Here is a 25,412-nt window from a genome sequence, read left to right as displayed (position 1 = left end):
ACAATTTCACCTAAAGTGACCCTAATTACACCTAAAATGTTTTTTAAGAGCACTATCTTGTAACTAGGGATGAACATAAGCTATTTAAAGTAGATTACTTTTCAGAATTTTTTTCAATTATAAAAGTAATCTAATGAAATAATAGAAAACTTAGAAAACAAATGGTATGGAAAAAAACCCATAAACATAATTCCATCATCTAAAGAGAACCCAGGAAATATTTGGGAATATTCCAAACTCCATTCCTTTTAACGTTTTTCTCCTTCTCTCCCTCTTTGCTTCCTTTCTTCCTCCCTTTGTCTTATTTTATTTTTTTCATATCTGTATTCAAATAGCACTACTTTACTTAACATGTCTCATGCATGTATGTGTGTGTATATGCATATATATAATGCACGTAATATGAGACATATATGTACCAAATAGGAACTAATGTGTATTCATGTTGTTACATGGTCATCATAACCATCATTTTGTTGGCTGCATAATATTCTGGCATAAAGTTTCTTAATGTTAGGCATTAAGTAAGTTTCCATGCAGTTTTTCCCACTACCAATGACTGTGATAAACATCATCATACCTAAAACTTTGTGGCATTTCGTATTATTCTCTTGGTACAGTCTCAGACGTGAAGTAACTGAATCACTGGATCAAAGTTATGATATGTATGTCTCCTTTTTTAATATTTATTTATTTGAGAGAGAGAGAGAGCACATGCACATGCACATGCCAGGTGGGGGGAGGGGCAGAGGGAGAAGGAGAATCTCCAGCAGACTCCCAGCTGAATGAGGAGCCCGATGTAGGGCTCAATCCCACAACTCTGAGATCATTACCTGAGCCAAAATCAAGAGTCAGACGCTTAACTGACTGAGCCACCCAGGCGCCCCTGTGTATGTCTCCTAATACACATTGCCGAGGTATCTTCCAGGAAGGCAAACTCATGTGCATGGCTATCAATATTATGTCAGAATATGGGTTTTGCCTCAATTTTGCCCCAGTCAGGGTCATTTGTAATGTCATGCAGCTGATTTCTGGTTAAACTGGTAAAGGAAAAGACAAAGATGAATTCCTTGGAAGGAAAGTTAGAAGACAGCAGGTTAGGGAAATGACAGCGAAGGAGAATTTAAAAATATTAACTTTAGAGAATTAGATTGAACCAAAGGCAATAATTCAATGATGTTGAGTAACCCCGATTCATCCAGACCTTTCGTAAGGAAACTTTCAAAAAAATGTCCCTTTAAAATTAATTTCACAGGTTTCATTTTCAAAAATGTGTTCCTTTCTGAATTGGGGCCGTTTCCTCCACCGGCGTGAGGGTATTTTGGCCCTTGGGGTTTCTGTGCGCCGCGGCTTACCTTCGCCACCTCCACGCCCAAGCGGGTTCGCAGGCTCCCAAGTCCTTCCTGCTGCCCGCCACTGGCTCCCCGTCGCGGTGTGACTCTCAGGGCCAGAATGAGTCTGTTTGGAACCACCTCGGGTTTTGGAACTAGCGGGACCAGCATGTTTGGCAGCACAAGCACAGATAACCACAATCCCATGAAGGATATTGAAGTAACATCCTCTCCTGATGACAGCATTGGTTGTCTATCTTTTGGCCCACCAACCTTGCCCGGCAACTTTCTTATTGCAGGATCGTGGGCTAACGACATTCGCTGCTGGGAAGTTCAAGATAGTGGACAGACTATTCCAAAAGCCCAGCAGATGCACACGGGGCCTGTGTTAGATGTCTGCTGGAGTGATGATGGGAGCAAAGTATTTACAGCATCATGTGATAAAACTGCCAAAATGTGGGACCGCAACAGTAATCAAGCAATACAGATTGCACAGCATGATGCTCCTGTGAAAACCATACATTGGATCAAAGCACCAAACTACAGCTGTGTGATGACCGGGAGTTGGGATAAGACTATGAAGTTTTGGGATACATGATCATCAAATCCTATGATGGTTTTGCAGCTCCCTGAAAGGTGTTACTGTGCCGATGTGATCTACCCTATGGCCGTGGTGGCAACTGCAGAGAGAGGACTAATTGTCTACCAGTTAGAGAATCAACCTTCTGAATTCAGGAAGATAGAATCTCCACTGAAACACCAGCATCGATGTATGGCTATTTTTAAAGACAAACAGAACAAGCCGACTGGTTTTGCCCTGGGAAGCATCGAGGCGAGGGTTGCTATTCACTACATCAACCCCCCAAATCCGCCAAAGATAACTTTACCTTCAAATGTCACCGCTTGAAGTGAACCAATACTTCAGCCCCTCAGGACATCTACACGGTAAATGGGATCGCATTCCATCCTGTCCATGGCACTCTTGCCACTGTGGGATCTGATGGTAGATTCAGCTTTTGGGACAAAGATGCCAGAACAAAACTAAAAACTTCAGAACAGTTAGATCAGCTGATGTCAGCTTGCTGCTTCAATCACAATGGAAACATATTTGCCTATGCTTCCAGCTACGACTGGTCAAAGGGACATGAATTTTATAGTCCCCAAAAGAAAAATTAGATTTTCCTGCGTAATGCAGCCGAAGAGCTAAAACCCAGAAATAAGAAGTAGTGGCCGGAGATTTCTGGGTTGTCCAGAGCTGTTTCCTCTCCACTCTGCCTCGTCTTTGTACAGATTTGGGTCCCAGTGTTTGGTAGGTTGTCAGCCCTGGATGTGGATTTCAAGCCCCAGAGAAAACAATGTCCTTGATGAGCAGTCAGGAGCCCCGCCGGCCACAGTGACTGTCCTTCTCTCCATTCCACTGCCTGTTACAGATTTCTTCTGTGACTCCACGGGGTTTGAAATAGATTCTAGAAGTTAGATTCCTGTGGGCGACTGCCAGGTATTTTTCAGTGCTTCATTCAGCCATGTACGTATTTGAGAACGTTGGGAAACATTCTATGAATGCCGTACTGTATTTTGTAATAAAATATTTTGAAGATTCCCTACTAAAAAAAAAAAAATGTGTTCCTTTCTGTGTCATAAGGAGAATACCCAGTTTTAGGCAAAGTTGAGGAGAAACCCATATTCTGACATAGTTTTGATGGTCATGCAAATGAGTTTGCCTTCCTGGAAGACACCTCGGCAATGTGTATCAGGAGACATACACAGGGTCACCTGGGTGGCTCAGTCGGTTAAGCGTCCAGCTCTTGATTTTGGCTCAGGTCATGCTCTACATTCAGTGGGGCGTCTGCTTAAGGATTCTTTCTCCCTCTTCCTCTACCCCTCCCCCTGCTCGTTCTCTCTCTCTCAAGTGAATAAATAAATCTTTAAAAAAATGACCCTGACTGATAGTGGCCCCCTGAGGGTGGAGGATAATGACTGCACAGTGAACAAGGGGATTCTGGGAAGCCAGTCATGTGCTCCTTTAATCACAGTGCTAGTTTCACAGGTGAATTCAGTTTATGAAAATTCATCGAGCTCATGAGATGCACACTTTCCTATATGTATGTTACACCTTGCCTTAAAAGGTTTAGAGACTGACCCTGACTTTAAAAGGCCAGGTGCTGTCATACCAGGGTGAGTGGTCAAAATGGGGGCAGAGAATGGAGGCAGGATAGAAGGTATGGTCAGGTCAGGTAGACAGGTTCCTAAGTCTAGAGAGGCTTGTCAGGGAAAGGATAAGCAGAAGTCCTGAGTCCAACAGGAAAACTGGAAACATAGGGTCAGAATTAGGGACACTAGGCAGTAGTGTGAACACAAACGATCAGGGCATGCGTGAAGACATGGTCACTCCATACGGGAAATGGGTGGAAGAAGGAAGAAAAGGCTGTGAAGCTGCTCCACGTCCTTCCCACCTGTGGCTACAGTCACCTCCTTCACCAAAATACTGTCTTGGCTGAATTTCTACCATGAGAGCATAATTGCTTTGGGGAAGGTGTTGGGAAAAGATCATGAGTATCCCAGCTTATACATATATACACTGCATCTTACATTATTTTAACAAATGTTCTTTTCCCTGACAGAAATGTGTTAGCTTACCAAAATGGACACCTAGAAGGTAGAGATAGAGCACAGAAACTCTGGGACATGACATAGAGAAGCAGGCTGGGAAGACAAAGGCCACCAGATCCATAATTTTGTTGAAGGTTGTTCCTTTGAGCTAATGTTCTCGTGAGCAAAGTTGCCATGGATGGAGATTTTTACTGCATGACCCTCACTGAATGCAAGTTAATATTGTATGTTCAACCAGTTTTGTCATTCAGAACTCAGCTCAACTAGATTTAAGGGTAATATCTGAATAAAACAGAGGTTGCTCCACCTCCTTGATAAAAAATAGGCCATTCTTGGCCCACTGTTTCCGTTTTCACCTCCATGAAAGTGGCCTCACGGGAACCCGGGTTTCTATGCTGATGGAGAGAGCACATCCCCACTGTACCAACAAGATCTCTGAAAGAGCACAGTCAGCTTGCCATAGGTGAGTGGGGCTCTCAATTTTTCTCTCTCTTAAATGATACACAAATGGTTTTATAGGCATGGAAGGGACCTAATGAAATTGCAATGTTTTTCTTTATTTTTTTTTAAGATTTTATTTATTTATTTGACAGAGAGAGACACAGCGAGAGAGGGAACACAGGCAGGGGGAGTGGGAGAGGGAGAAGCAGGCTTCCCGCCAAGCAGGGAGCCCGATGCGGGGCGGGGCTCGATCCCAGGACCCTGGGACCATGACCTGAGCCGAAGGCAGGCACTTAACGACTGAGCCACCCAGGTGCCTGTGCAATGTTTTTCTTTAAATAGAAGGTGCCCTTCATTAGTACTCTCATTCCATGGAGGATATGCTTCAAAACCACGGTCATCCCTAGTTAATCCCCAGCAGCTTTATCCCCACCAGGTGGGAGCTATAAAGCCTGTTTCTGCCAATGGCTACTGAGGAACGTTGTCATCACCTGCTAATCCTGGAGCTCTGAATACAATTACATTTCTAATCTGAGGGTTTACGGGAGAATACAAATGAAAGGAACAGCGTCATTTGAATCCAGCGTTCCCGAAACTTCCTTTTGAATTTTCAGGCCCTCCACAGTCCAGATACTCTAATTTGCCAGTGCCCTGTTCATGCAGGACACAGCAGCCCCAGATAGGGTTCAATCAGCAAAGCCTGCATGGAGGCACCATCACCTCTTCAGCTGTGGACTCTATTTGGCCAGTGACCATGCCCAAAACTGCAGCAGCTCCTTAACCAGCCTGTCAATCTGTCAGCTACTATTGAACTTGGCTGGTAGCAGGTGATCAAAAACAAAAAAAAACAAATCAACAAAAAAACATACATAGCAGCCCACTCCGCCCAACTACTAGAACAGCAACCCTTCATTATGTGTGCTAGTGTTTCAGAAAGTGTTTTTTTATGTTGAAAATATTGTTAATTCTAGACCAGTGTAGGCTGGAAGCGTATGAAAAACCACAGAATCTGAAATCCCACAGAGTTCCTCATCTCTGATCTCCAAAGCCAGCTGTATCTGTTAAAGTTTCATTTTGCCTAAAAGATAAATGATAATAGAGACTTTTGTAACTCTACCTCTCCTGCAGAAAAATAACTGTTTTCAACTGTCTCCTGCGGAAGACCCCTGTGCCAGGATGTATGCATCTGTGAATACGTGAGCATGTGCCCACTTTAAAAAATACAAAAACAAACAAACAAAAAATCAAACCAAGTCTCTTGTCAAAATGAGGGATGTTTAAAAATCCAGCTTTCTACAGCAACGAGAACAACAACTATCCATTTAGAGGACTGTAATATCCTCAAAACCTACCTCGAAGTCTTTTTTTAAAAATCTCAGTTTGAATAATAATATTGAGCCCTCCAGCTAATCCAAAACATCACAATGTAGTTTCAGTCATCAGTGAGGCCACAGCCTGATGGAAACAAAAGAGAATCTGGCCTCTTAAATAACTGTAAATATACAGCCTTCCAAAGACGTTCTAGGGCTTTGATTCAGAGAAGAGAGGAGTAGCTTTTCTTTTATTATTCCAATTTGATCAACCATAACCTATTACTTTTGCGAGTTGTTTCACAAAGATTCTTATAAAGCATTTCCCAAGATTCATATACCCAAGAAAGAATCTCTCGTCTTCAGTAAGTACAAAAGAGTTCTTTTATATTAAAATGCAAAGTGCCAGGAGAATCTGTAGGACAGAAGAGGATCAGGAATTGGGAAGCTCCTAGGATGGCCAGAACTGAAGGACTTGGTCAAAAGCCCAGGTCAAGCTGAACAGGAAACAGAATAACTCTGCTATATTGTGACACATCAAAATTGGAGAGCCATGGCCCTCCAAAGGATCAAGTGCAAGGTGCATTTGTCCCTACCTCCCCACCCCTTTGCAGCTTTGGAAGTTGGGAGACTTGGGTGATCTCCCACAACCTGGCCTTGACCAGTACAAGGTAGCCACGTTTCCTAGCTGACTCACAACCTGCCGTCCAGCGTCTCAACCAACACAAAGTTATGCACATGTCTCAATTTCTACGTGCAATTTTGTTCTATCCAGAATGTATTTCCTTAATTCTCCAGCAGTGGCTTCACCAAGGGAGATCTCTTGGCAAGTCTCCTGCAGCTTTGAGGTAGCAATTTGGAAGGTAAAGCAATTGGATATTGTCCCTTTAAAATATCATTCAATTAGGTCTTTTGTAATACACACAACATAACGAGATAGCCTTACCGATTCTAAAGAAATTGCTAGTGCACTTTCATCAAAGGTACAATAATGGAAACATCGATTCACTCCTCACCACAAACATCTCCCTTTGATGCTGCAGTTACCTTCCTACTCACACTTTTCATTTTCTCTAGAAGAAACCAGATGCCTCAATGCATGCACATCAGAGAAGGTTTCAGTCTGAAATAAGACATTTGTATATCAATCTCAACTCTCCATCCACCGCTGCATAGCATCCCTCTCCCTGACTCTAAACCAATAAATTAAAGAAAAACTCTTCTAAACCCTGGATGATGGAGGCTAGGTGTTTTATGCCAGCTCTGCAAAAGTTGCCAGGGGCATCGTCTGCCTCCTCAGACCATTTATTTAAAAGAATGGCAGGGTACCAGTTAGAAACTTTATGGGCCTGAAGAACATTCAGCCACTTTATGCAAAAGATGTCAACAAGAAAGAGTACCTAAGGAATAATACATCCAGAAATGTGCAGTGTGATTAGGAAAATCCATCAATACCCACTGCCACATTTCCACATATTTTTACTATGTAAAAAAGCAGCCACCAAGCCTGAAAGTATTTTGAATGCATTATATCCACAAGACTACTTCATGAGCAATGCCCCGGATGTTCTCAGTGCTATGGAGATGAGGGAAAGGGATCCTCCTTCTAGATACACCCAAGGCATTCCACGTTTGGTTTATCAACCTCTTGGCATGAGCTGTCTAATCTAGCTTGTCTCTGTATAAATAAAAACATAGTTTAGGTTTTCTGAGTGTCGTCTAAGTAAATTACCATCCAGCCTTTAATAATAGCCAAAAAATTTATTTTTTTTCACTATAGCTTCAAAATTCATAGCAATACGAAGCATCCAAACTCACAGACTACCTGACATTTGGCTAAGTCTTTCATACAATATCCACTTGATGCCATGAAAGAAATGTATTTGCAATGGCTTTTGCTTTGCAAATGTCATGTGGCTGTCCTTAGGGGATTGCATTAAGCACCTGGCACCCACCATGAGGCTCCATTAATGAGAGATATAAAGGTTATGCTGAAATTATTGTTTAAAGGTGCTGACATCTCTCTCTCTCTCTCTTTCTCTCTCTCTCTCTCTCTCACACACACACACACTCACATTTAAAATCACATATTCAAATATATACTGAGGAGCAACTGTCTCAGGATTTAAGAGAGAAGAGAAGTAGCGAAGCTATTTCAATTAAGGTTAATCTGTGGATATCGCTACACAAGGCAGTGCTTATAATTATCTATTTTATCTAATTTATTTCACTGATTGATTCCACAACATGATTACCTAATAGTTTGGCATCAAGCACTGTACTAAGGTTCTATACTAAGGAAATACAAAGAATAATCTAAACTCCCTTTTCTTAAGGATAAGTTGATCAGCTACAGCAGGCTTACCATAGCATTTATGCATCCATCCACTAATTTGTTCACCTCACAGATATTTACTGAGCACCTTTTAAGTACCAGGCACTGTGCTAGCCCCGGTGCTATATCCATGAGCAAAACCGGACGTGGCCCTGCCCTCCTGGAGCTTGCAGTCTGGTGAGGAACACAGATAATCCAAAGATCACATAAGTCAACATAAAATCTCACCCGTGACAGGCCCTCTGGAGGGGAAGTGGATGGCACTATGGGAAAGAACACCACGGAGCATCTAACTTTGTCAGGGAGTTTAGGGAAGACGTCCTGAGGAAGTAATACTAGATCTGTGATCTGACAGCGACAAAGTTGACTTCAGGGAAGAAGATTTAGGCCCAGGAATGGAGCCAGGAAGACAGCTAGGATGAAGAACTGAAAGAAGGACATTCAAGGGAACATGGTAACGGTGAGTGAAGTCGGAGGAGGGACCAGCTAAGGAGGTCCTAGTAGATTCTACAGAGGACTGTGGTCTTTTTTCTGTGAACAAGGAGAAAATGCGGAAATCCTAAGATCTACATTTGGGAAATAGATTGTTCAGGTTACAGTATAAACACACTGGAAGAGGCTCTGGTCGTCACTCGAATGACAGATATAACCTAGATTTGAGTGGTGGTGGTAACAGAAGTCCATGGAATTACGAGATGGCGATAGAATGATAGGTTAGAGATGCTAGGTTAGGAATGAGGAAGTAGTAAGGATACCTCCTAGGTCTCTGACTTTTGCAACCAAATAGATAAAATTAGGGAAGACTGGAAGAGAACCAGCTATGTTGGAGGGAGACCAGAAGTCCATTTTTGGAATACACTGAATCAAGAGTCTTCTGAGATGTACAAGAGACAAGGTCAAGTACACAGCTGGATAAATGGATTGTGAGCTCGAAGAGGAGGACTTATTGGGTCATTATATCTTGAAGATACTTTTAGAAAACAACAAAATGTACATGTTCGAGACTTCCCTTCCTTTGCTAAACTACAAACAATTTTACCAAATCAACACAGCATGGTATGCTGGAACATTCCCTAGACTTGGAATCTGATAACATTCATTCCAACTGTGGCTCTTCCAACTACCGGCTGGGCAGGCTTGAACAAACACCTTAGCCCTTCAGCACCTTCGTTTACTACAAATCACTATAAAATTACTATGAATACACTTTTCCTACTTGCTTCACAGGGTTGTTTTAAAGGTCAAATGAGTAAAATTATAGAGGAAACCATCTTAAGCCTATGAAATGATGCAAAGCACTGCCAATAATAGACCTGCCTGTATAGTTTGATACTAAAGAGCCGAAAGGAAAGTTCGTTGCTGCAGACAAAATGAACCCGGTTGGAATGATGAAACGTCACTGAATCCCCTCCAACATCTGGACTAAGTAAACAAGTGCTTTTCACCAGGTGGTACCTGGGTGACAAGATCTGAATAAAGACAGTGTTTGTTCACCTTTTGATCCAGACTGTATGCCAGCACCCAGTCCTCCTGCTTGGGATGGAAGAGCAGGCTCTGGATGTAGAAAGTGAGCCGGTATTTCTGATACGTGGCCCCCTCATCTGAGCTGATTAATATGCTGCTCTCCATTTCAGGATCACTAAGAAGCATGATCTAAAGAAAGGAGAGGAGAGAAAATACAGATGGAGTTAGCATGAGAGAATAAATACAAGAAATTAAAGCATAAATATAAAGTCATCTGTACTTGTATATCACAGCACAGAAAGGGGCATGTGGGTCTCTACATGAAATATTGGCATTTTTCCCCTGATTTAGTCCTTCGTTGCTGAATGGAGCTAGAATATTATGCATGGTTAGGTCTGCATACAAATGAGGCTTCATTTTGTGATCTCCATCTTATAGGTAGTTTCATTGTTGATGTTCATCTTTTAAGTAGCGAGAGCATATTCTTATGGCCCTCTGTACCCTGACCTTGAGACCACCACACAAGCCCTCTGGCCCTCCCCCTCCCTCAATTCTCCAGGGCACTCTTCATCACACCATTGTTCTTACCTGCCCTTTAGTCAGTGAAAAGGATCTCCCTCTTATCCCACCGCTTGTTTTGTTCTTTCTGAATGAATTGTTTGAGTGATTTAATTGACTTAAGTGGTTTCAATGATCCCTTTGTTCTAGATACTTTCCCAAAGCCCATATCCCCAAAGGCCCCTGGGGCAAAGACTGCTGCTCAATAAAGTGCATCATCCCTAAGCCAAAGGGACAGAATGGTGTAGTAGAAAGGCTTTGGCATCCAAGGGAGCAGATTCAAACTCAACGCTTCTCTGTTCATCTTGGGTCACCTTGGAAACCTACTTAAGTCTAGAGGCCTCAGTTTCCACAACCATAATTGAGTAGCATGATATCCGAAAATGGCTTTGATACTTGGCGTAACATACAGTCTTACAAGTGATCGCTCTAATTATCATTGACCTTTCAGTACTTAACGTAAAAGCCCCCTCCCATCAGCGCAGATTGGCTTCTACTTACAGTACCTCGAAGACACTGATCTCACTAACCCTGTGACTGACTTTCCAGTATTTAATCCAACAGACACTTAGAAGCTCGGACCTTTCCCGCAGTTGAACTCCTGACAGTGTTCGATAGCAATGGCAATTCCATCCTCCTTTCAGCATTCCCTTCCAGGGGCTTCCATAACATCAAGTTTGTCTTGTCTCCCTTTTCATCTGTTTTGAATCCTCAACCTTCTCTGATCTCCTTATAATAACGATCATTGCTAAACCCTCAGGGTAGACCCTCTTTTCTTTTTATTCAATGCACTGTTCCTCAGTGACTTCTTCCAAGCTTTATTTTTTTCAATTACCATCTTTCTGGGGACAACTCAAAAATTCAATCCGGACATGAGGTCTCCTCTCAGTCTCAGACTCAGCTTCCTGGCAGAATCTTCTCTTTGGATGTCCACAAACACCCCAAACTCACCATGCCCCACAATGTCCCTGATCCCAGTCCTATGCCTTGCCCACCGTGTCCTGCCTGGCTCACTTCATGTTTCCACCAATGCTTTGATATAAAGCCAAAAACCTGAGATTCATCCTTGACTCCGCTTTCCCACTTGCCTCTGAAAATACCCATGTATTTTACCAATTAATTAGCTCTAAAATCAGATCCATTCTCTTCCTGCCATTGTAACTGCCATAGTCCAGAACGTGATAATCTCTACACTGGATTACTATAAAACACCCCTAGCCAATCTCAGTGCTGTCCCCACTTTGCCCCCTATCCACTTTGTCACACTGTGGCCAGAACAACTATCCTATAATACAAATCTGATTCCAACATCCCCCTACATAAAACCATCCGATGGCTTATCATTGATCTTCCTATATTCTAAAATCCTTAAAACGGCCTAGCAAACTCTGCCCGCTGCTTTTGTCTCTGGCTTCATCAGCACCACAGCCCTTTTGACCTTTATTATCCAGCAAGACCCAGCTTCTTTGAGTTCCTCATGTTTGCTGAAGTGACTGAGCAAATGAGCTTATTCCCTCTTAACAGTTTTTCCTGTCTTTGGCGCTACTGCCATCAGTCAATAGGCTACTTCTACACATGGTCTGAACCACAGGGCCCCAAGTACAAAATAAAGCCAAAAACCATTCCCAAACCATATAAAATAAAATTATTAAATAGCAGGATTTTAAAAATGTTACCCATAGCATATATTACTGTTATAAAGTAAGCTTTAAAACAGAGTCAATCCCTTTAACTGCAAAGATTCATAGTCCTTTTCCTCTTTTACTCCTTACAGCTTCCAAGACAAGCTTACTTTCTTTTTCTCAAATATTTGCTTTGGCTTCATTGAAATAAGTTATTACTAGTTATCAGCAGGTTTTTAAGGAATGGGTGCAGTATAATATTTTTTTTTTCATTCATACGTGAACAATCCAGGGGAAACGTTCTGAGGTGGATTTTTCATAGACAAAATAGCTTCACCTCCCTTGGCAATGTGAAGGGGTAGGGGCAGCAGATAAAAGCACCCCTGCTGCCCTTGAGAACACCTCAGAAGATGCATCCATTCTCCTCGTGAAGTCTGAGAGGACAAATACACTGAGGAAGAATGAAGCTTTCATCACCACCCTGACTTGCTTCCCACCACGTGCTGATGGGCTACGAAACAGGCAATGAAATCATTTTTCCCCTAGTACAGAGAAATTAAACGGCTTACTTTATGCAGGTATAAAGAAGCTTCATGCCTATGATTTTAATTAGAAGATAAGACCAACATCATAAATGGACTTTATTTTATAAACCGTGAGTTACTATATACTGAATAAGGGTTACCATCAAATATCTAGTGTAATGTACTCTCTTTCCCCCAGCAGTTTCCTTCTGGGTGCATGCACACACACACATACTTGCACACACACACACATTTATCCACACACAAATGCTGCATGTATGTGTGCCACACACAAATACATGCTCACACATACACCAATGCTGCATACAGGAGCACACATGCATACATTAACGAATTCATACGTAAGGCATATTGACGCTGCATGGTGGTTTTAGAGAGCTTTTGTTGGAAGAGCACATTTTTATTGCAACCTTTCTCTGACATTCTCATCAGAAATCCTTTCATATACTTTGATATCACTGGTAGTGTCTGTATTCAATCCCAGTTTCTGAGAAGAATGAAATGAAGGGAAACAGAAACCTGTATGTTCTGGATTTCGATTCTGCACCGGGCACCTCACCAGATACTTTATCGAACCCTCACACAAATTAGGTGAAGTATCGTCAGTTGTGTTTTATAGATAAGGAAACCGAGGCCCAGAAGAGGAAAGCAACTTGCCTACTACGTCCTCTGAGCAGCCCAAATGCCACTACCTGCCCCAACACTAACACTTCCTGCACCTTCTAGCCACAGCACTTCGCTCTCTTTGCCAAGGGACAAGGAGTCAGAGAAGCAAACCTGCATCCTTTTCTTAAGCATCTCTAAGAAATCTACCAAAAAAAAAAAAAAAGAAAAGAAAAAAAAGCAGCTTCAAGAAAGGCCCTTTCCTCCTCTCATTCAGAGCCACCTCTGGCCTAGAGGCCATGAAGAATTAAATAAGTAGGAATCCAAAGAGGAAATAAAATGTTAGTGAAAAAAGAAAGGAAGGAAGGAAGGAAGGAAGGAAGGACCATAATATTAAGATAAATATGAGAGCAAATGCCTCACCATAAGTTGTCTCAAGATAAAATATGGGTATTGTATTTTAATATACGACATATATAACAAAAACCATCCCGATTTTTACTATTAAGCAGGGATTTCAAACACAAATGCTCAAGAGGGCAAAGCAAGTAAAATAAGTAAATGAAGGAAAAAAAGCAAGACAAGGAGTGGTGAGGAATCTGCCAACATGAAAGGCACACACCTTTCCTTAAAACATCTAAAATTAGATTTTTTTTTAAAATTGTACCCAAATTAAATATGTCTGGGGACTGAATTTATGAACTAGGCTGGTGACTCTTATGAAGTTATGATAGTTTGCTTCTACTGAAACAAAGAAATGTACAACCCCCGCCCCTTAATTTTTAGTTACTGGTATGTAAGTATAAAACCTTCGGGGATGCCTTCAGATGTCTGTGCATTCTGCATTTGTGCGATTTGGACAATATGAACGGGGAAGAGTTTCCATTGGAGACTTTTGTCCTATTTTGCTTTTGCTTCGATTCTTTATCCAGCTTTTCCTGACGTAAGATCTGCAGTGGGGGTGTATGTGTGTACTGGAAGGGGAAAAGGGTATTTCAAATATGGTTTAGGAGAGTTATTAATGCTATAGGCTCTGGGGGCAGGTGGCTTAAGTTCAAATCCTCAGTCTACTACTTTGTGTGTAAACATGAGGATATTACTCATTTTTTTCCAAGTCTCTTACCTCATCTATAAAAAAAAAAAAGAGGAGATAATAATTGTATCTAACCCACAATGGTGTTGAGAGGATTAAATGAGATAATGATTCAAAGAGCTTAGCACAGGCGCATAACTGCTAAATAAACATTAATCTTTATCTTTAAATCACCCAGGGTAAGAGCGCAACTGGAGTCAGGAGCGATGCCAAGCAGGCTGGATACAAATTGAAGCAATTTGGGGATTATATGCCTCCCTCTTGGCTCCCATCATTCCTGAGCTTTGTGGATAAAAATGAAAGGGATCCATCGTGAGGGAAAGGGGAGTTGCTGTTCAGTGAACAGAGTTGCAGACAAAGTTCCAGAGCCCGGCTGTACAACAATCATGCTCAGAGTTAACGACGCTGTATTGTAGCATTTGAAGAGCTTGATGAGAGAGCAGATCTCCTATTAGATGTTTTGGGGTTTTTTGTTTTTTTCTTGTTTTTTTATTTTTTTTTAACAACAATTAGAAAAACCATGAAAGGGTAAAAGAGAAAAAAACTACATTTTACATTGCTGGTAATATTTTAAGAAAAATGCACTCTATTAGCACATAGCAACACTGCCACCATGAACACCCATCGGTAGGTAATTGTGAATGTGCTAAATTTATTTGTGGCTTTGAATGACCACTCTCTTCTCTTCAAAGGAAGATTCTTGGAGGAATTAAACACATCACCGAGCTACGTGTGAGAACCTTATACAACCAGTCTCTGTGGATTTGGCTGTTTACTGTATGTGAATTGTCTGTATCTCAGATTAGAATTGGACAAGCTTTAGAGTTTACCAACATTTGGAATATCTTTTTTTTTTATGTGTAATGTTTTTTTGCAGGAAATTCCTCAGCAAGTTGAATAACAGCAGCCCTAATTGTAATGGGGTTTTGCAAACTGCAAGGGACTCACGTGGAATCCAGGAATCAGGCAGGGGCTGTGCTTAGCCAACTTATGATTTCAAAAGCCTGTTAAGTTTATTTGTACCTAAACCAGTCAAAATTAGTTTTGAAAAGGTCAAAATCCTGCCCACAAATCTTTCCTCAATGCGCCCTTTCCTATTGTTTGGCATGGCTTACAATACCACTGATGAATATGTTATTTTAGTCAATTATATCCTCTCTGTTCTGTCTGCCATCTATAAAATGGGTGAAAGCTAAAGGTTTCTCAGACTCTCACTCTGCCAGAAAGCTCGGAAATGCAAAGGAACAAATTGTAGTTCAATGCTTTGAAAATGGTCTCAGAATACAAGTAGAACTCCCTCTGAATAGAAAAGGAGAATTACTATAATTTACTGTATAATTGAGTCTTAATAGGAGATGCTTAGCACAGTTAGTGCTCAATAAGAAATAACAATAATATCAATACAAGCTCACAAAGAATGCAAGAAAGATGCTCTTTAAGCTGACCCCAAAACCAACTGACATAGTTGACATGTTGTTGAGTATTGACTTACACATAAATAGAGCCTATTATAGATAAGGCTTTTAATCACTATATAGCAACATACCAGCATTCACCACCACCCCCATCCATCCATCTATCTATCCATCTGTCCATCTATCTATTTATCCATCCATCCACCATCTATCTAACACCTCTTATATCAGTGGTTCTCAACTGGGGCAGGAGTAGAGGACTTTCTGTCCCCAGGGGACATTAAGCAATGTATAGAGACATTTTAATTGCCACCATTGGGGGCAGGGGAGGGAGTTAATGGCACCTCGTGATGAAGGCCAGATATGTTGCTAAACACATTACAATATACAGGACAGCACCCCACAACAAATAATTAACCAACACAAAATGTCAATAGTACTGCTGTTGAGAAACCTTATCATAATATATACATTATATACACACACACACACACACACATACATATACATATAAATCCTCTTTTGAGAAAAATATATAAACTATGTATACATTTTACAGATACATATCAATGCATATTTATGCTTCTACATGTCTCTTTCACTTAGTACCATTTATACATGCCACTCAGTACATGCCACTCACTTTGCCAAGATTAGACTCCCTATCTTTCTACCCCCACCATCGTATTGAGCATGTTTCTCCTTGTCCTTCATGATTTAATATAAGCATCACCAATAAAGCAATAATCATTGAGGCCAGTCAGGGGGGAAAAAGCCCATGGATTAAAAAAAGGCAAAGAACTTGAACAGACATTTTCCCTAAAAAACATACAAAAATTGGCCAAAAAGCACATGAAAACATGTTCATCATCAGTAATCATTAGGGAAATACAAATAAAAACCACAAATGAGACAGCACACCTGACATCCACTGGGATGGCTATGATCAAGAAAGATAAAAACTAAACCCTGAAAATAAGAAGTGGTGGTGAAGATGTAGAGAAATCGAAGCCTTCTTCGTGGGAATGTAACACAGTACAGCTACAGTGGAAAACAGTATGGTGCTTCCTCAAAACATTAAAAATGGAATTTCATGCAAACCAGCATTTTCACTTCTGGATATATACCCCGAAGAATTGAAAGCAGGGTCTCGAAGAGATGTTTGTACACCCATGTTCGTTAAAGCATTATTCACAATAGCCAAAATGTGGAAGCCACCCAAGGGTCCACTGATGGAGGAATGGGTAAACAAAATGTGGCATATAGACACAATGAGCTATTATTCAGTCTTAAGAAGGAAGGCGATCTGACACATGCTACAACATGTATGAGATTCAAGGACATTATGTCAAGCGAATCAAGCCAGTCACAAACAGACAAATACTATATGATTCCACTTACATGTGGTAACTAGAGTAGTCAAGTTCAGAGACTGAGAGTGGAATGATGGGTGGCTAAGGGAATGAAGAATGAGGAGTTGCTTAATAGGTCGAGACTTTTAGATTTGCAAAATGATTGGAGTCCGAGACTGGTTGCACAACAATGGGAAGGTACTTAACTGAATGTACCCTTAAAAATGGTTTATGATGGTCAATTTTATGTTATAAGCATTTTACCATAATTTTTTAAAAGAAACAGAAATAGAGGTGCCTGGTTGGCACAGTCAATTAAGCGTCCGACTCTTGGTTTCAGCTCAGTTCACGATCTAGAGGTCGTGGGATTGAGCCCCATGTGGGGCTCTGCGCTCAGTGCAGAATCGGCTTCAGATTCTTTCCCCCACTCCCTCTGCCCCTCCCCACTCACACTGGCTCTCTCTATCTCTCAAATAAATAAATAAACCTTTTTTAAAAAAACCCACAAAAATAAAAATATACAATTAGGCATGAAATGACATAAAACAATGTGTTGAGGAAAATATAAAACTAATCAAACAAACACATAAACACTACTTACTCAACCATAATTTTCTGAGTCTTTGCGTCAGGCTCTATTATAAGGACTGGAATAAGAGCAATAATCAAACCAAATGAGCATCCCTGCCCTCAAAAAGCATACACGCTAGTGGGGGAAGAAGAGGCAATAAGCTAACAAATAAGTACAGTATGTCGCTTATCAGATGGTGATAAGACCTTCAGAGCAAAATAAAGCAGGAACGGAGATAGGAAGTGCTGAAGAAGAAGATCTACAGTTTTACCACTCCTGAAAGGCTCACTGAGAAGGTGACATTAGAAAAAGGGTGTAATTTTCACTCTCGTCCTCCAAAGCTGTACCGAGAGCTTACAGGGAACAAAAGCTCCTGAGAGCAAATCCGAGCAGATTACTTAGCCCAGACAGACGAGGGCAGGGCAATTCCACCTCCGGCAAGGACATTTGGGAACCACGGCAACAGGCCCCTCCCCCAGAAGATCAGCACGAACAGCCAGCAAGCCAAGACCAAGTTTACCGATCAAGGAGAACGGGAGAACTCCAGCGCTAGGGGAATACTGCACATAGAATTCATGGCTTTTTTTTACCATGATTAATTAGTTTTTCAAAGTTAATTTTTTTACTTTTTTTTAATTTTCCTTTTTCCCTTTTTCAACCAATATCTTATCAATCCCTTTTTTTAAAAAATTTTTTTATTTTTCATTTTTAGAGTCATATTTTATCCCTTCAGAGTAGTTACCCTTATTTTTGGCATATATATATAATTTGTTCTCTCTTTAAAATTTTGAGATACACTTTCTTCTAACAGATCAAAATATACCCTAAATCACTAGTGTATGGCTTTGTTCTAGTCTCCTGCCTAATCACATTCTCTCCCTTTTGTTTTTCTTTTTTTAATAATCTTTCTTTTTTCAAACAACTTCTTATCTTATCAATTCCTTTTATAAAATCTTTTATAATTTTCATCTTTACAGTCATCTTCCATCCCTTCATTGTATCAACCCTTATTTGGTACATATATGTCTTTCTTCCTTTAAAATTTCAGGAGGCACTTTTTTCTAACAGACCAAAATACGCCCAAAATCTAGTGTGTGGCATTGATCTATGCACTAGCCTGATCATATTTGATCATATTCTCTTTTTTTTTTTTGTATTGTTCTGTTTTGGTTTTTATCTTTTTCTTTTTGTTTTTTTCTCTTTCTTTTTTCTTTCTTTCCCTTTCTTTTCCCCTGGTTTCAGGTCTTTTCTGATTTGTATAGAGTATATTTCCTGGGGACATTCTTAAACTGTTAGCATTATGTTCTCTCATTCATCTATTTTCCTTTGGACAAAATGACAAGACGAAAAATGTCACCTCAGCGAAAAGAACAAGAGGTAATACCGTCAGCCAGGGACCTATTCAATACGGACATTAGTATGATGTCGGACCTAGAATTCAGAAACATGAGTTTAAAGATACTAGCTGGGCTTGAAAAAAGCGTGGAAGTTATTAGAGAAACCCTTTCTGGAGAAATAAAAGAACTAAAATCTAACCAAGTCGAAATCAAAAAGGCTATTAATGAGGTGCAATCAAAAATGGGGGCACTAACTGCTAGGTTACATGAGGCAGAAGAGAGAATCAGCGATATAGAAGACCAAATGAAGGAAAAAAAACAGGCTGAGAAAAAGAGGGAGAAACAACTACAGGATCACGAGGGCAGAATTTGAGAGATAAGCGATACGGTAAGACGAAACAACATTAGAATAATTGGGATCCCAGAAGAAGAAGAAAGAGAGAGAGGGGCAGAAGGTATATTGGAGCAAATTATAGCAGAGAACTTCCCTAATGTGAGGAAGGAAACAGGCATCAAAATCCAGGAGGCACAGAGAACCCCCTTCAAAATCAATAGTAGGTCAACACCCTGACATCTAATAGTAAAACTTACGAGTCTCAGAGACAAAGAGAAAATCCTGAAAGCAGCTCAGGAGAAGAGATATGTAACCTACAATGGTAGAAATATTAGATTGACAATACACCTATCCATATAGACCTGGCAGGCCAAAAAGGACTGGCATGATATCTTCAGAGCACTAAACGAGAAAAATATGCAGCCAAGAATACTATATCCAGCTAGGCTGTCATTGAAAATAGAAGGAGAGATAAAAAGCTTCCAGGACAAACAAAAACTAAAGGAATTTGCAAAAATGAAACCAGCCCTACAAGAAATATTGAAAGGGGTCCTCTAAGCAAAGAGAGAACCTAAAAGCAGCATAGATCAGAAAGGAACACAGACAATATACAGTAACAGTCACCTTACAGGCAATACAATGGCAATAAATTCATACCTTTCAATAGTTACCCTGAATGTAAATGGGCTAAATGCCCCAATCAAAAGACAAAGGCTATCAGATTGGATTAAAAAACAAGACCCATCTATATGCTGTCTGCAAGAGACTCATTTTAGACCCAAAGACACCCCCAGATTGAAAGTGAGGGGGTGGAAAACCATTTACCATGCAAATAGACACCAAAAGAAAGCTGGGGTGGCAATCCTTATATCAGACAAATTAGATTTTAAAACAAAGACTGTAATGACAGATGACGAAAGACAATATATCCTACTTAAAGGGTCTATCCAACAAGAAGATCTAACAGTTGTAAATATCTATGCCCCTAACATGGGAGCAGCCAATTTTATAAGGCAATTAATAACAAAAGCAAAGAAACACATTGACAACAATACAATAATAGTGGGGAACTTTAACACCCCCCTGACCGAAGGGGACAGATCATCTAAGCAAAAGATCAACAAGGAAATAAAGACTTTAAATGACACACTGGACCAAATGGACTTCACAGACATATTCAGAACATTCCATCCCAAAGCAACGGAATACACATTCTTCTCTAGGGCCCATGGAACATTCTCCAGAACTGATTACATCCTAGGTCACAAATCAGGTCTCCACCAGTACCAAAAGATTGGGATCATTCCCTGCATATTTTCAGACCACAATGCTTTGAAACTAGAACTCAATCACAAGAGGAAACTCGGAAAGAACTCAAATACATGGAGGCTAAAGAGCATCCTACTAAAGAATGAATGGGTCAATCAGGAAATTAAAGTAGAATTAAAAAAATGCATGGAAACCAATGAAAATGAAAACACAACTGTTCAAAATCTTTGGGATACAGCAAAGGCAGTCCTGAGAGGAAAGTATATAGCAATACAAGCCTTTATCAAGGAACAAGAAAGGTCTCAAATAGACAATCTAACCCTACACCTAAAGGAGCTGGAGAAAGAACAGCAAAGAAAGCCTAAACCCAGCAGGAGATGAGAAATAATAAAGGTCAGAGCAGAAATCAATGAAATAGAAACCAAAAGAACAGTAGAACAGATCAACGAAACTAGGAGCTGGTTCTTTGAAAGAATAAACAAGATTGATAAGCCCCTGGCCAGACTTATCAAAAAGAGAAGAGAAAGGACCCAAATCAACAAAATCATGAATGAAAGAGGAGAGATCACAACCAACACCAAAGACATCCAATTATAAGAACATATTATGAGCAACTCTATGCCAGCAAATTAGATAACCTGGAAGAAATGGGTGCATTCCTAGAGATGTATCAACTACCAAAATTGAACCAGGAAGAAATAGAAAACCTGAACAGACCTATAACCACTAAGGAAATTGAAGCAGTCATCAAAAACGTCCCAACAGACAAAAGCCCAGGGCCAGATGGCTTCCCAGGGGAATTCTATCAGACATTTCAAGAAGAATTAATACCTATTCTCCTGAAACTGTTCCAGAAAATAGAAATGGAAGGAAAACTTTCAAACTCATTTTATGAGGCCAGCATTACCTTGATCCCAAAACCAGACAAAGACCCCATCAAAAAGGAGAATTACAGACCAATATCCTTGATGAACATGGATGCAAAAATTCTCACCCAAATCCTAGCCAATAGGATCCAACAGTACATTAAAAGGATTATTCACCATGACCAAGTGGGATTTATCTCTGGGCTGCAAGGTTGGTTCAACATCCGCAAACCAAATCAACGTGATATAATACATTAACAAAAGAAAGAATAAGAATCCTATGATCCTCTCAATAGATGCAGAAAAAGCATTTGACAAAGTACAGCATCCTTTCTTGATCAAAACTCTTCAGAGTATAGGCATAGAGGGTACCTACCTCAAGATCATAAAAGCCATCTATGAAAGACCTACAGCGAATATCATTCTCAATGGGGAAAAGCTGAGAGCTTTTCCCCTAAGGTCAGGAACGCGGCAGGGATGTCCACTCTCACCACTGCTATTCAACATAGTATTAGAAGTCCTAGCCACAGCAATCAGACAACACAAAGAAATCAAAGGCATCCAAATCGGCAAAGAGGAAGTCAAACTCACTACTCTTTGTAGATAATATGATACTGTATGTGGAAAACCCAAAAGACTCCACCCCAAAACTGCTAGAACTCATACAGGAATTCAGTAAAGTGGCAGGATATCAAATCAATGCACAGAAATCAGTGGCATTCCTATACACCAACAACAAGACAGAAGAGAGAGAAATCAAGGAGTCGATCCCATTTACAATTGCACCCAAAACCATAAGATACCTAGGAATAAATTTAACCAAAGAGGCAAAGGGATCTGTACTCAGAAAACTATAAAATACTCATGAAAGAAATTGAAGAAGACACAAAGAAATGGAAAAACATTCCATGCTCATGGATTGGAAGAACCAACATTGTGAAGATGTCAATGCTACCTAGAGCAATCTACACATTCAGTGCAATCCCCATCAAAATACCATCCACTTTTTTCAAAGAAATGGAACAAAGAATCTTAAAATTTGTATGGAACCAGAAGAGACCCCGAATAGCCAGAGGAATGTTGAAAAAGAAAAGCAAAGCTGGCGGTATCACGATTCTGGACTTCCAGCTCTATTACAAAGCTGTCATCATCAAGACAGTATGGTACTGGCACAAAAACAGACACATAGATCAACGGAACAGAATAGTGAGCCCAGAAATGGACCCTCAACTCTATGGTCAACTCATCTTCGACAAAGCAGGAAAGAATGTCCAATGGAAAAAAGACAGTCTCTTCAACAAATGGTGTTGGGAAAATTGGACAGCCACATGCAGAAAGATGAAACTGGACCATTTCCTTACACCACACACAAAAATAGACTCCAAATGTTTGAAAGACCTAAACGTGAGACAGGAGTCCATCAAAATCCTAAAGGAGAACACAGGTAGCAACCTCTTCGACCTCAGCTGCAGCAACTTCTTCCTAGAAACATCGCCAAAGGCAAGGGAAGCAAGGGCAAAAATGAGCTATTGGGATTTCATCAAGATAAAAAGCTTTTGCACAGCAAAAGAAACAGTCCACAAAAACCAAAAGACAACCGACAGAATGGGAGAAAATATTTGCAAATGACATATCAGACAAAGGGCTAGTATCCCAAATCTATAAAGAACTTATCAAACTCAACACCCAAAGAACAAATAATCCAATCAAGAAATGGGCAGAAGACATGAACAGACATTTTCCAAAGAAGACATCCAAATGGCCAACAGACACATGAAAAAGTGCTCAACATCGCTGGGCATCAGGGAAATCCAAATCAAAACCTCCATGAGATACCACCTCACACCAGTGCGAATGGCTAAAATTAACAAGTCAGGAAACGGCAGATGTGGGTGGGGATGCGGAGAAAGGGGAACCCTCCTACACTGTTGGTGGGAATGCAAGCTGGTGCAACCCCTCTGGAAAACAGTATGGAGGTTCCTCAAACAGTTGAAAATAGAGCTACCATACGATCCAGCAATTGCACTACTGGGTATTTACCACAAAGATGCAAATGTAGGGATCCGAAGGGGTACGTGCACCCCAATGTTTATAGCAGCAATGTCCACAATAGCCAAACTGTGGAAAGAGCCAAGATGTGCATCGACAGATGAATGGATAAAGAAGAGGCGGTATATATACATAATGGAATATTATGCAGCCCTCAAAAGGAATGAGATCTTGCCATTTGCAACGACGTGGATGGAACTGGAGGGTGTTATGCTGAATGAAATAAGTCAATCAGAGAAAGACATGTATCATATGACCTCACTGATATGAGGATTTCTTAATCTCAGGAAACAAACTGAGGGTTGCTGGAGTGGTGGGGTGTGGGAGGGATGGGGTGGCTGGGTGATAGACATTGGGGAGGGTATGTGCTATGGTGAGCGCTGTGAATTGTGCAAGACTGTTGAATCACAGATCTGTACTTCTGAGACAAATAATGCAACATATGTTAAAAAAAAAAAGAAAAAAGAAGAAGATAGCAGGAGGGGAAGAATGAAGGTGAGTAAGTCAGAGGGGGAGACATACCGTGAGAGACGATGGACTCTGAAAAACAAACTGAGGGCTCTATAGGGGAGGAGGGTGGTGGGATGGGTTAGCCTGGTGATGGGTATTAAAGAGGGCACATTCTGCGTGGAGCACTGGGTGTTATGCACAAACAATGAATCATGGAACACTACATCAAAAACTAATGATGTAATGTATGGTGATTAACATAACAATAAAAAAATTAAAAAAAAAAGAAAAAGAAAAATGGTGTAGGAGTCCAGTGAGCTAGAACAGAGGGAAGGAGGTACAGTGTTGGAGACAGGGTCTGTATGTGTTGGAAGCAGCCTGTCTTTAGCCCAAGTGATATGGAAAGCACTGGCAGGCTTTGAGCAAGGCACTGACAGGCCATGGTTTGTATCTTGATCCTGTCAGTCCAGTTGCCACTCAGACTGCATAGAGCATCACGGTGGGGGGGGGAGGTGCATAGCGAGGATGGGGTCAGCATCCAGGTGGAGGCCATGGTAATGATCCAGAGGGAAAGGCTGTTGACCTGGGCTAAGGTGAGTGCTGAGGTACTGAGATGTGCTCCCTCTCCGGTTATTCATTTTTTAAAGATTGGTTGATTGATTGATTGATTGATTAACTGATTTGAAAGAGAGACAGCACGAGGTGGGAGGGGAGGGGCAGAGGGAGAAGCAGGCTCCTCGCTGAGCAGGGAGCCCAATGTGGGGCTTTATCCCAGGACCCCAGGATTATGACTTGAGCCGAAGGCAGATGCTTAACAGCCTGAGCCACCCAGGCATCCCTCTGTTTATATTTTAAAGGAAAAGTCAAAAGCGTCTGCTTATAGATAAGATGGGGGGGGTGTAAGTGAAAATGAGGAGACCCATTATAAAGTTTTCTACCTATATGTTCATCTCGATGTTGCTTATCATAGTCAAAAGTTGGAGATAACTCAAATTGTCTGACAGGGTTTGGGCCTGAACAACTGGGAAGACAAAATTAGCATTTATGAGATAGGAAAGCCTGTAGAAGGGCAGGCTGGGGGATTGGGAAATAAGAAACATGGCTGTGGAAAGGCTAGGTTTAAGATACCTAACAGACATCCAAAAGGGGCCATTAAGTAGACAATGGGTAGACAAGGCTCATTTTCAGAGAGTGGGCTGGCCTGCAGATAGGAATTTACAAGGTATCCGTGCTTGAATAGCATTTAAAGATGGGAATCTGCAGATCAACAAGACAGCAAATGGAAAAATGAGCTCTCGTGCCCTGTTGAAGGGTCAAAGAGATAAGGGGGCACCAGAAAAGGAGTGTGAGAAGGGAAGGAAAACCCCAAAGAATACAGTGTCCTCAAAACCTTGAACACAAGGAAAGAGAGGTTCTCAGAGAAGAGAGTATTCAACTGTGGCAAATGCGGTTGACAGTTAAGTGGGATGAGCACCGAGAATTGACCACTGAACCCAGCAACCTGGAGGACACTGGTGACCATGGCAAAGGCAGTGGAGTGAAGTAAGCAGATAATCGGTGTGGATGCGAGTAGAAGTTGGCATGACCCTTCTGGAAAGCATAGTGGCAATATGGAACCAGACTCTTATAAATATTCATACCTTTGATCCTGTCATTACTCTTCTAGGATTCTGTCCAAGGGACCCAATAAAAGGCTAATGCACCTATAAGATCATCTCAGGGTTATTTATAATAATAAAAAACTGGAAACAACACAAGTATCTGATAGAATGATTAAATAAAGTAGGCCAAACACATTCAATGGAATATTATGCAGCCATTCAGTATGAATTCAAATAGTTTTATGACACGTGAAAA

General features: G+C 40.9%; 1 protein-coding gene and 1 pseudogene across 2 annotated transcripts in view; one reads left to right on the top strand and one right to left on the bottom strand.

Annotated features, from left to right (window-relative positions):
* The window catches only part of SORCS3 (sortilin related VPS10 domain containing receptor 3), a 633,396-nt gene that overhangs the window by 290,087 nt on the left and 317,897 nt on the right, over nt 1-25,412 (bottom strand). For both annotated transcript variants that reach the window (XM_027597074.2, XM_035724341.1), the window contains exon 4: nt 9,522-9,680. In XM_027597074.2, the coding sequence (XP_027452875.1) occupies nt 9,522-9,680 (159 nt within the window). The remainder of the gene's footprint in view (nt 1-9,521; nt 9,681-25,412) is intronic.
* Nucleotides 1,445-2,558, top strand: LOC113923861 (annotated as a pseudogene).

This window comes from Zalophus californianus, chromosome 15, assembly GCF_009762305.2.
Source record: "Zalophus californianus isolate mZalCal1 chromosome 15, mZalCal1.pri.v2, whole genome shotgun sequence".
In the NCBI taxonomy this organism is placed as follows: Eukaryota; Metazoa; Chordata; class Mammalia; order Carnivora; family Otariidae; genus Zalophus; species Zalophus californianus.
Note: the sequence above shows the minus strand (reverse complement) of the source record. Positions and strands in the feature narration are given on the sequence as shown.